General features: G+C 44.9%; 2 protein-coding genes across 7 annotated transcripts in view; one reads left to right on the forward strand and one right to left on the reverse strand.

The window, feature by feature from the left end:
* The window catches only part of ZBTB8OS (zinc finger and BTB domain containing 8 opposite strand), a 71,718-nt gene that overhangs the window by 38,630 nt on the left and 20,730 nt on the right, over nt 1-12,358 (reverse strand). Inside the window, exon 7 of one of the 4 annotated variants that reach the window (XM_030539183.1) lies at nt 536-643. The exons of 2 other annotated variants lie outside the window; for them this stretch is intronic. In XM_030539183.1, coding sequence (XP_030395043.1) covers nt 555-643 — 89 coding nt within the window. In that variant the 3' untranslated portion in view covers nt 536-554. Of the gene's footprint in view, nt 1-534; nt 644-12,358 lie in introns of those variants that run through there. One more of the 4 variants, XM_030539182.1, reaches the window with a different exon arrangement.
* The window catches only part of LOC115637679 (zinc finger and BTB domain-containing protein 8A-like), a 41,129-nt gene that overhangs the window by 26,101 nt on the left and 2,670 nt on the right, over nt 1-12,358 (forward strand). Inside the window, exons 1-3 of one of the 3 annotated variants that reach the window (XM_030539172.1) lie at nt 5,535-6,099; nt 7,156-8,148; nt 10,411-10,580. In XM_030539172.1, the coding sequence (XP_030395032.1) occupies nt 7,188-8,148; nt 10,411-10,580 (1,131 nt within the window). In that variant the 5' untranslated portion in view covers nt 5,535-6,099; nt 7,156-7,187. Of the gene's footprint in view, nt 1-5,534; nt 6,100-7,155; nt 8,149-10,410; nt 10,581-12,358 lie in introns of those variants that run through there. The other 2 variants (XM_030539174.1, XM_030539173.1) reach the window with 2 other exon arrangements.

The following is a 12,358-nucleotide window of genomic DNA, read 5'->3' on the forward strand; positions in this document are numbered from 1 at the left end:
ACATGACTGAGAATTGTATGTAGTGTAGCTGAGTCAGTCCCAGGATATTTAGAGAGACAAGGGGAGTGAAGTAATATCTTTTATTGGACCAATTTACGTTGGTGAGAGAGACAGTCTTTCAAGCCACACAGAGCTCTGACCTGAACAACAGCTCTGTGTTGCTCAAAAACTTGTCACTCTCACCAACAGAAATGTGTCCAATAAAAGATATTGCCTTGTTAACCGTGACTCAGATTTGTTAGTTATTAGAACAGGTACAGCACTATCAATAGCAGTTCAAGCTTCCCAAAACTACTGTAAAGGAAACACCTTTGGGGTGAAAAGGGTTGTTTTAGCCTTCATGCTAGTTCCTTCCTTGTCCCCTCATTACATTATCAACAATGGTGTCACAGCTAACTAACCTGTACACCTGGTAATTAGAAACTGAACTAATACCAACTAATTTTAATCTAAGCCACTGAATATTTTTGTCTATAGTGATCTGTACTCAATTTGAACTGGTGAGTTTAAGGTAAAAGGATCCCCACGTACTTACTGTTCCCAAAGTCATTCAGTCACCAGGAGAACCTTGTGGCCTTCTTTTTCTGAGCTTTCTCAGTGAACAGTATACACTGAAAACTATACATACAATTGGTTACTTTGTCTGCAATTAGAATACAAGAGGTGATTAGTGCCAACCAGAGAATGCTGCTGAGAAAAAAATAAGCCACTTTTACTCTCTGATATAGTGAGTTAACCAACACTGCAAACGTGAAACAAACACATGCCTGCTACTAATGTGCTTTTCTACAGTCTTATCTTGGACAGAAATAATTTAAAGATAATTGGACATAATTATTAAAAGTTCCATCCTGCCCTCATGGAAATTACTGGTATTATCATTTATTTCAGTGGGTGCAGGATTATGCCCTAACTTTCTGTTTTCCATAAATCTTCCTTGACTGAATTTTTCTCTGATACAACCTGCAGTTTACTATCTTTTTGCACTATATCAATAAGCATGCTTGCCTGATGTCTGGATTAACTACAGCAACATTACAAATGTGTACTATTGTAACCTCTCTACCCATTTACATTTTTAAAAAGCACTACTTGAAATCCACTTATGTAAAGATGCATAATCTTAATATCTGCATTACCTGAGAGAGCATCATTTTCTTTTTGGGATGTTGATGGCTAGCGGGAATGTTAAATGAAAACCCGGGCAGTGCCTTCCTGGAGATCATAGTCTGGGTCCTAAATTTCTACACTGGCAGAGGCCGAGAGCAGTCCAGGAGTAGCATGCTCATCTTCTAGGGAGAGGAATACCCTCTTTTACCTTTGTCTGCCTCAGAAACAGTGTTAACTGTCTGCAGAGAAAGTCTTGTCCATTCTTTTTCATATGGAAGAATGGGATGACCAGAGGTGGGCTCAGATAAAACAGGGAAGTGAAAGGAGATTGCTTTGGGGCTCTAATAGCAGATTTGAATTTTAATTATTCCAGATTTCCCCCTGCTATCACCTGTCAAAATTTGTTTTATGTTCCTTTTCACGCAGAAATTTGCACAAGGGGTTTGCTCTGAAACTGCACAGAAAACTTTTGAAGTTTTCCACCTTGACAAAACTCCTGTAGTGGCTGGCAGAGGCAAGAAATCCAAGCAGAGTTCTTCCATTTCTGCCAGAACTCATAATACACTACAATTAAAACTTAGTTCAGGTTGGTCATGCAACGTTTTACAAACTTTCAGACCTAACAAAGGAATGTGTATAGAGAGACTGAATAGCTTCAGAGAGCAGTTCATTTAGTAATTTGCTAACAGAAACCTGATTTACAGGTCAGAGGGAAAACTGTTCAATCAGTAGTCAGCCACAATAAATTCCAGGTAGTAATAAATTCCACTGTGCCAGAATATTGAGCGATCACAGCAGGAGAAGGCTTTGGGATCACGCATATAACCTGGGCTACATCTGCTGAGGATGACACCTAGTGTGTAGCCTATTGCAGTGGTTTTCAAACTGTGGGTCGCAACCCAGTACTGGGTCACAGTGGCTCTATTCAGCACCGCAGACCTGGCCGTTAAAAGTCCCTACCTATTTTGACACCATGCTGCACCTCGGAAGCAGCCAGCAGCAGGTCCAGCTCATAGGCAGTGGGACCATGTGGCACCGGCCCGGCCAATGGAAGCTGGAGAGCGGGGGGAGGTGCCTCCGGGCAAGAGCCATGCAGAGCCGCTTGCGTGCCTCTGCCTAGAAGCCTGACCTGCTTCTGGCCGCTTCTGAGACTCAGTGTGGTCTGCAGTGCCAGGATAGGCAGGAAGCCTGCCTTAGTGCCATCGCTGACCAGGAGCTGCCTGATGTAACTACATACCCCAATCCCCTGCCCCATCCTGAGGCCCCCCCAAACCTGGAGCCCCTTCCTGCACCCCAGCCCCTCATCCCCAACCCCACCCCAGAGCCTGAATCCCCATCCCAATGCCCTGACCCTCTCCTCCACCCCTGCCCCAACGCAGAGCCCCTCCCAAATCCCTCATCCCCAGCTCCGTTGGGTTGCGGGCATCAACAATTTTCTTCAACTCGGTTGCCAGAAAAAAGTTTGAAAACTACTGGTCTATTGGGTATGTGGGGTTTCTCTTTTTAGAGCATAGAAATGCTGGTCTGAGTCAGGATATTTGATTAGGAGGACACTTATCTATTTCTAAGAGTGGTCGATAGCAGCTGCTTCAGAAGAAAGTACAAAACCCTTGTAATGGGCAGTTATGGAGCAACCTGCTCACATGAGGCAAATTTTTTCCCACCGCTAGGCAGTTAGTGGCTGGCAATGTCCTGACGCACAATGGTTTCTACAGTTTTGTACATTTATCCTAGCTAATGTAACCTGATGTTTTTTATTACTCATGTTTAATCCATTTTGAAAATTTTATTAAGCTATGAGACTATCTTGAGGCAGTGATTTCAACAGGTAAACATGTTTTGTATTTTAAAGTATCAGTTTTATATTTGCCTTTTTAATTTGATTTATTGTTCACATATTTTTGTACTGCAAAACAGGGTATACAGAAGTGCCTGACATTCTTTATCATTCATCATTTTACATAGTTTATCATGTTCCCTCTGTTCCTTTTCTAAATGTAAATGGTCCTATTTTTTTAAACATCTCCTCTCATGAAAACCTTTTGCTTCTAATCACTTTCTTTGCATGTTAGGTAGTAATGTCCTACAACTCTTCTCCAGAAGCCTCCTCTCTTTATGCCCAGAAAAAAAAAAACCCACAACCCTGGCTGAGGGAATTTTAATGGAAATGAGGCTGATACTCTGCTGGCTTCATAGGTTACTTTTTGTATTGAACAGTCCTATCTGGCGAAATCAACTGATTGTAATACTCTCTTCTTGGTACTCTGCCAGACCACAGATAAGTCAGCTGACTTCCTGCACCCCTAAACACCTTGAGAAGGCTGCTCACAAGTGTTGAATTAACTTCCTTTCCTGTCAAGGACATGACCGGGACATGGGCTGTCATGCCTAATGGTCAGAGCTATGGGGGTAGCCAGGCCTGGAGGTTAGAATGGAGCCAAGTTGGAGTCAAGACTCAGTGCCACGGGACATGTAGGGGAAGAGGCAAGAGCAGAGCTGAGGGGCAGAGCCAGGGATCAGAAGCCAAATGCCAGAGCCAATGGGTGAGCCGGACACGGGTCAGGAAGCGCATCCAGACTTGTCAAGAATGGAAAAGGGCAGGGACTTGCAGAGTTGTTTTAGAATGAGAAGTTCGTGATATGAGCCAGATACAAGTCTTAGTGTAATATTATTTTTGCAAAAAAGGTACATAATGTCTTGTTTCCCTGAACGCACTAACAAACCACAGCAGGCAGTTTCTTTTCTCAGAAATCCCCAAGTCTGCCATTTCAGTTAATACTGTCTCCAAGAAACCATGTCCCTTTGCTTCCATTCAGGGTCATACTTGCAACTCCTTGTCCTGTCTGGCTTTTTGTCTCTAACACTAGCTGCAGCTCATATCCTCACCTAGATCCTGCATTTGGAATTAGGGTTAGCACTCTACACAAATTAGCCCCAAATCCTGTAGCTATTCTCCTCCTTTTGAGCTTGAAAATGCTTGGCACACCCATTAGCTTCAGGGAGGTCTGAGATGGGCTATGGACCCAAGACTCCTCCACAGGTAGCCATTAGCACCTTTCCGCATAATATGAATATAGGTTTTAATATTTAGGCTCTATCTTGACCTGCAAAAATCACTATAAAGGTTTTAGACTGTATCTATGTTGGTATTAAGTGGGATTTTCAATTGATTTAAACTTGCTCAATTAAGAAACTTAATTTGAGAAGGGGGGTACCTTTTTCTCCTAATCCAGACAAGGCCACAAATAAGCATCAGAGAAGTTAAGTGATGGACTGTGGGTTTATTTAATATGTGTAATGAGTTTGAAGACTAAATTGGGGTACAACAAAATAAGGTAACTAAAACCATGTGGCTTCAGTGGACTACTGGTGACAGACAACAGTAACACATTGCATGATTTTGTTCTACATACAGTGGGAGGCAGATGTGTGATTTGACAGTTTTAAAAAGAAATGTAAATTATACATCCAGTCCCCAAATAGTTTATTTTGTGTGTCTTTCGTTGTTTATAAACAAAACGATCTAAAAGACAGTTGTCGGGACAGTACTTAAATACCTTTCAAACAAACTGTAACAGATTATAGGGATTCCAGCTGAGATGAAGCATTTAAAAGGGGATCAGGTGTCAATTTCTTAATATATATAAAATATCTCAGGAATGACCAAGGAAGACGGGCAGAGAACTACTACTACAGGGCCACATGATCTGAGTATCCATTTGCTAAACCAAAATTATGGACAGAATGAAAATGACCTTTTTATAATTCTAGCAAGAAGTGTACAGCTGTGAACCTGAAACTTCCAAAACTCATCTACTAAATTGTGTTTGAGTACAATCTCTTCCCTCCCCCTTAAGAATTTCCTCCATTAAGAATTTTAGGTCATTATTTTGTATAGTGAATGCAAGCCAATTGTCCATACTAATTGTTATGCTAATAAGCAGAGGCTTTTATACCATATTACTTGTCTAAGAACTGTTTCCAGTATTGTTTTTTTAAAAAGAAATACCCAAAATCAAACTAGCACTATCTTTTACTATGCAAATAGTGATGCATGAAATACAAAGTAAGAAGGCATATCCTTACATCAAGTACTGTTTTACTTGGATTTTTTTAATTTGGGGATAAGATGGGGGCAGGGAGCCCTTTATGAGCCTGGAAGAGCCCCGTAAAGGAGTGGGAGGACAAAGACACAAACCACATAACGTCCATCTCAAGCCATCTTGTTCCACTAAAAATACAAATACTGAAAGGGGGTTGACAGCAGCCTTCCGTCATGATCCTGTTAGCTGATGAATAGGGGACACCCCACCAATAGGGTGACCAGACAGCAAATGTGAAAAATCGGGGAGGGGGTGTAATAGGAGCCTATAAGAAAAAGACTCAAAAATCGGGACTGTCCCCATAAAATGGGGACATCTGGTCACCCTACCCACCAATACCTTGACTTGACAATTAAGGCTGCAGCTAAATGCTTTTGGGACGAAGAGGGAGAAGCGACCTCCTCCTTCCGCTTTAGTTCTGCTACTGGTTTCACATGCCCCGCAGTTGAATGTAAGGCTTCCTCCTTTACAAAAATGAGAACTAGAAAAACCTGTATTCGACCCGTACACTCTCGCAACCCAAGAAACCCCTGGATAGCTGACCTTTTCACACTGCTAAGCAATGACCGCGCTCAGTTTATTGCGGGCAATAGTGAACTAGGCTTCTTGGGGAGATTGCGGATGCGAGGAGAGAAAAACAGCGCAGAGCAAGGTGAGCTCAAGCTGAGCAAACAGCGGAAGCTGCTGGGTTGTGCCTGCAATCGGCGCGTTGCCCCTTTAATTGTGTCCCCAGCCCTCGGGCGTCTCTGACCAACGCCCACGTCAGCAAATACCTTTTGTTTCTGTCGCGTGCGGGCCCCGCAGATTGCGTTCAAGTGACAAAGAGCCTCAGCCTGGAGTCCGGGGAATCGCAAACCCACCTCCAGCTCCCCAGCAGCCGCCGCCGGTAAGTGGCGGCTCCGCAGCCGGGCGGACTGGGCGTTGGGGGCTGAAATGGCCCCAGCCCGGACCGAGCCGAAGGCCGGGACAGCGGCTGGCTCTGCGGACCCGAAGCGGGCTGGGATCCGGAGCCAGCCGCTCTCCGGAGCCGAGCTTCAGCCCCGAGCGAGCGGCGCTCGCAGGGAGACCTAAGCGGGCGCCATTTGTAGCCCGGGCGCTGCTGGAACGGGCCGGGGATGGCAACAAAGGGCTGGTGGGAAGCGGGAGCTCGAGAGGCGGCGAGGCCGCTGCGAAGGGCGAAGGAGACACGCGTGTGAAATGCAGGAGGCTGGAGCCCAGGCAGGGGCTGCTCGGGCCATGGCGGGTCCCAGGCGGAGTCGCACAAGGGCGGCTGCTGGCGGTGGAGCTGGAGCTCCAGCTCCGGGATGGGGCAGCCCCCTCCCAAGCCGCCTGGCGCGGGGGCCTGATCCCGGGCAGGGATGCTTTGCCCGCTTAGGAGCCAGCCAGGCGACAGCTGCTGCCTTGAGCTGGGATTTCTCGTATCGGGAGCCCGCCCGCACCAACCTCTCCCGCCCTCGGGCATCCCTGGCTCCCAGTGCTCGAGGGGCCAAATCAGACTTGGCGTAAGGGTGATTGACAGCGTCCTCCGCCAATGCCGTCCTTTCTGTGTCCGCTGAGATTTGTGCAGGAGGCACTGGCTTCCCTCCGCGGTCCTGGTCCTCCCGTGCAGAGGCTGCAATGGTGGACAAAGGTAGCCCGGGGACCTTATCTCAGGCAGGAACACTATATATCTGTTAAAAGGGTGGCGGCTCTTTCCCGCTGCTGAATCTGTAACGGGTCTTTGAAAGGTTTCATTGAGTTTTGCTCAGTTTTAGGATATAAATGCACTGACCTGGAGCATCCAACTGAGGCATCTTATCCGCTCTGTCACAATAGTCTCCCTTCTCTCTCCCTTGTGCTAACGCGGGCTGATCCTTTTATTAAAGAAAAATGTTTTTGAAATTGTTCAGCAACTTTTGTTTACATGTAGCATGTTAAGATTGTAATTTATTCTTTTTTGTAGAGCAACGCTTCTTGTTTACCTTCTTTTTTGGAATGGAGATATCTTCCCATCAGTTTCATCTCCTGCAGCAACTGAATGAGCAGCGCAAGCAAGACTTATTCTGTGACTGCTGTATCCTGGTTGAGGGGAAAGTCTTCAAAGCACATCGAAATGTGCTGTTTGCCAGTAGTGGTTATTTCAAAATGCTCCTTTCCCAAAGCTCAAAAGAGACTAGTCAGCCAACCACAGCTACTTTTGAGGTCTTCTCTCCTGATACCTTCACAGTTATTCTGGACTTTGTATATTCAGGAAAACTGTCTCTCACTGGTCAAAATGTGATCGAAGTAATGTCAGCTGCTAGTTATCTGCAGATGACAGATATTCTTAGTGTATGTAAGACATTCATTAAATCCTCACTGGAGATTAATGAAAAAGAGAAGGATCACTACTTCACCATTTCAGCCAAAAGGGTCAACAGTAGATTTGACCGCTCACCTTTTTATAGGTCAAGGAGGAAAGTTAAAAGCAACCCCATTGGTTCTCATGTAATTCCAGATCAAAAGGTAGGCATGGTGAATGAAAATTCCTGGACCAATAACAGGAACCACTCATCTTCACAAATGAATGTCCAACAGCAAGAAACACAATTATCCAAAAGAGGCCAAAAGCTTGGCTCAGTGAAAAAGCGCCAAAGACGTCTAGGACTGTCACAGTCCCTTGACTTTCTGAAATATATATCAAACAAACCTGATGAGGCCAGGGGAAGTTGCAGTGCTTCAGAGACTAATCACATTTCCCAATCCAAAGAGCAAATTCAGTTTGACACAGAGAATAACACTGCTCATACTGGGTACCGATGTGATCAAGAATCAAAGGTGATACCAAAGAAATGGTCTGTTGCTCAGCTGGGACAAGAACTTTCAAGAACTTCCCCTGTATTTATGGATTTAAAAGCAGATGAACTGTATACTTCTACGCCCACTATTCTAGGTGTAATGAGTGGTTGGAATGAAGGTAAGAGAAGATATAAGTTTATAAGGTGTTTGTCTTCAGACCTTTCTCAGGGTTTTCTTGGAAAAGATTCTGGCTGTCTGCAAAACCTTGGAACGACACAATCCTGTGTATATGCCCAAACTTTAAGCTTCATTATACTTTCTTAATTCAATATAACACCTAAGGAATAAGGAGAGAGAAGCAATATAGTCTAGTGGGTGGGCATCTAGACTCCGAGCCAGAAGATTTGAGCTAGATCCTCAGCTGGTGTGACTTCAATGGAGCTATGAGACATTTTATACCAGGCTGAGGATCTGGTTCTACCACTGATCTGCCATGACATCTCAGGTAAACTACATCATCTCTCTCTGTCCTTCCCCTCTCCCCCAGCCTGGGGGTTTAGCTGTTTTGTTTATTTAGATAGTTCTTGCCCCGAAGAGCTTGCAGTCTTTCATGCTAATGTACCTATAGCGCAATGGAATCCCAACCTTGGTACCACTAGATGCTACAGTAATAGCTTGTGCATTTAAGTTATTAGACCTAGATCCTTCGTATACTTACACATGAGTAATCTTATTGACTTCAGCGATACTGTTCAGTTGCATAAGTGTTTGCAGGATTGGGTTCAAGGAGGTTTACTGTATGCAATTAACAGTAGAGATAAGTACAGTATAAGAAAGCAATCAGTGTGACCAAAGAAATTAACAGAAATTTGCACTAAGCTAGAATTGCATTATTGATGATCCACGCTCTGCAAAATGAAATATTTACTATTAAACATTTGAAGTCTATATTCATTCATATTGCATATATTTAAGAAATTTTGCAATTCACAGTAATTTGTGCTTTTCAATAATTCTGATGGCAAATGCTACTGAAACCATTGAAGGTTCAGAAGTGTTCCTCAAGGAGTTACACTGCAGAAAATGTCTTAAACATTAGTAAAATAAGGAATACCCAATGGGAGAGGGAAGAGAAGAGTTCTGTATATTCGTGTGTACAATACTGAAAACATTCACAGATTTTAAGGGGAAACAAAACAAGTTGTTGTTTTTTAAACCAATGGGGTCCTTTATGACTAAAAGTCCATATTAACTGCTGTGGCTGTAAGATGGCTGTGACAGGCTTAAATCTGCTTAGATCTGAGTTACAGCTGTGCCTAAAGGAAATTAGAAAATGGCTTAGTATAGTTTAGTAGTAGCATGGTGCACCATCACAAGTAAGATCCAGACTGGATTCTTGGGTTTAGCCTTTTCCTGAATTGGCATGGATTGCCATTACTCCAAGTGAGAAGCACCACATTAGCCATTTAGCTGCTTCTGTCTTAAATGTCAGGCAGATCCCCTCTCCATGTGGGAGACTCACATTCAAATCCCTCTCTGCCTCACATGTCAAGAGAGCTCTTGCCACTGGGGTAAAAGTTATGATAATCTTTCTTCCAACCCCCAGGAACTATTTGGTGAATTCATGTCAAATATGTTAATTTCAGGTTGACTGAAACTAAATTTTTTGACAAACTACTCATCTGAAAAAAATTCAGTAAGTTCTAACTGGTACCAGCCTACTTACTACCTGAGGGATTGCCTCTCTCTCCCTGCCATACTGCAACTGCTGTGGTCATCAAAGGCACTTTAGCTACACCCCTCCCCTTATAAAAGAGAAGAAATGTTTTCTCTGTGAGGGTGAAGACTTAACTTGCTTCCCCACATTTGGTCCAAAATAGTCTGAATTTGATGATGTTCTGGATATACTTCAAAAGACCTCTGTTTAAGGGGATTTTTGGAAAGGCTTAGAATATGCTTTCTTGAGGAACAAGTGGCTGGCAGAATTCTGTGGAATTTATTTTAATGCTGCTGAGATCTAATTGTATTTTTTGTATAAATTACATTGTCACCTTGAGCCTTGGAATGATGTATTTATTTAAAATTAAACAAATATTCATCTGGTTTCCAAAACATTATCTGAAGCAAGAATCCAATATGCAAGCATCTGAAAACCTATGCATGTTAAGGCACCTTCTGTATGGATGCAAATAACCTAGTTTAGGGGCAGTCTGTCTAGGACAGAATCCACTATCTAAATCAGTTCACCAAATATCTGACTTTTTATTAAGTTGGAAAAATTATGAACTGGGAGAGGAGAGGAGGAGGGTTGCGGTGGGGGTTTGGGTTCTTTTCTCTCAGGTGACAGATTATAGGAAAAGCTAACATTGCTTCAATTAATCTGTGTCTAAGGAAGAGGCTATTGATGTTTACCTAACAAACAGGATTTTCTCTGTAACAGATGATCTACCTAAGATGAGATTCAAGTGCCCCTTCTGCACCCATACAGTGAAACGGAGAGCGGACATGAAGCAGCATCTTCGATGTCACACAGGGGAACGACCTTATCCGTGTGAGGCATGTGGGAAAAAATTCACAAGATTAGAGCACCTACGTAGCCATTTCCAAACAGTATGTCATTTGCCTAAAGACTGGTTTTCTCAAAAAATGAAATTTATGTTGGCAACAGCAGTTTATTAACCAGAACCAGCCCCAGAGATAGGTATATTTCCATATTTATTTATCTCATGGAACTGGAAGGGACCCTGAAAGGCCATTGAGCAGGGCTGGCGGGGGCGGGGGGGCAGAGCAAGTGGAGCAATTTGCCCCACACCCCGGGCCCTGCAGGGGCCCCCAAGAGAATGCTCTGGTCCTGGCCCCGCCTCCCCCAGCGCCTCAGCATGCTGCAAACAGGAGTGGCCCTGGGCAAAGCTAAAGTGGTGTGGCTCGGGCAGGGCCTGAGCTCTGCCCCGCTCAGAGCCGTGTGGTAAAGGGGCGGGGCTGCGAGCTCCGGGGCCCTGTTGGAGTCACGCCGCTGCAGTGCTGTCCAGGGCCGCTCCTGGATGCGGCACGCTGAGGCTCCAGGAAAGGGGAGAGGCGAGGGTAAGCAGCATGGCAGGGGATTGGGGAGGGGTGGTAAGGGGCAGGGAGTCCCAGGGACAGTCAGAACACAGGGAGGGGGCAGAGGTTCTGGGGGGTGGTCAGGGGACAGGGGTTGGATTGTGGGCATTCCAGGGGTCTGTCAGGACTCAGCGAGGAGGGATAGGAGTTGGGGCAGTCAGGGGACAGAACAGGGGGAGTTAGTGGAGGGTGGGGTCTTGGGGGGGCAGTGAAGGGACAAGGAGCAGGATGGGTCAGGGATTCTGAAAAGGGCAGTCAGGGGGCAGGAAGTGGGTGGGGGTTGGATAGGGGGCAGGGCCAGGCTGTTTGGGGAGGCACAGCCTTCCCTACCCTAAAGCTCATTCAGCAGTTTGAGGCTTGCAGACAGTTATTAAACACAAAAAGCCAAGCTGTTATCTTTTTCGGGGGGAGGGATCACATGAGAAGAGCAATATCCTACACCACCTACCTCTTTCCCAACCCTACTAAGGGAGACTCCTCCTCCCCTGCATTCCCCGAGGCTCCACAGGGGTTAATTCAATGGTTCTCAAACTTTTGTACTGGTGACCCTTTCACATAGCAAATCTCTGAGTGTGACCTCCCCTTATAAATTAAAAACACTTTTTTATATATTTAACACTATTGTTAAATGCTGGAGGCAAAGCAGGGTTTGAGGTGGAGGCTGACAGCTCGCAACCCCCAATAAGAACCTCATGACCCCCTGAGGGGTCCTGATGCCCAGTTTGAGAACCCTTGGGTTAATTTAATTTTAGCACCCTGTGTCTATTCACATGCATGTGCTATTTCAGTTTTCACAACATAGGCTCATCCCAGATTCTGGAACACGCGCAAATGCTCAGTTTGTGGAGTATGTACATAAGCTATACTACAGACAAACCCACAGTAACCGTCTCCAGTTTGTGAGGGATCCCGTGGAGCCAGTCTCTAGGAAACAGATACATTCATGGAGGTTAAGTCCATTAATGGCTGTTAGCCAGGATGGGTAAGGAATGGTGTCCCTAGCCTCTGTTTGTCAGAGGGTGGAGATGGATGGCAGGAGAGAGATCACTTGATCGTTAAGTGTTAGGTTCACTCCCTCTGGGGCACTTGGCATTGACCACTGTCAGTAGATAAGATACTGGGCTGTATGGACCTTTGGTCTGACCCAGTATGGCTGTTCTTATGTTTTAAGCTATATTAACCCAAAGTTATGGAGACAGAGATGAGTCAACGAAGCCAGCAGAGTATCAGAAACATGAAAAAATCTTTGACTAGAGGGGCTTAGGTCACAAGCTGAAGTGGTTTAAAAG

This window comes from Gopherus evgoodei, chromosome 20 (genome assembly GCF_007399415.2).
Source record: "Gopherus evgoodei ecotype Sinaloan lineage chromosome 20, rGopEvg1_v1.p, whole genome shotgun sequence".
NCBI classification, from domain to species: Eukaryota; Metazoa; Chordata; order Testudines; family Testudinidae; genus Gopherus; species Gopherus evgoodei.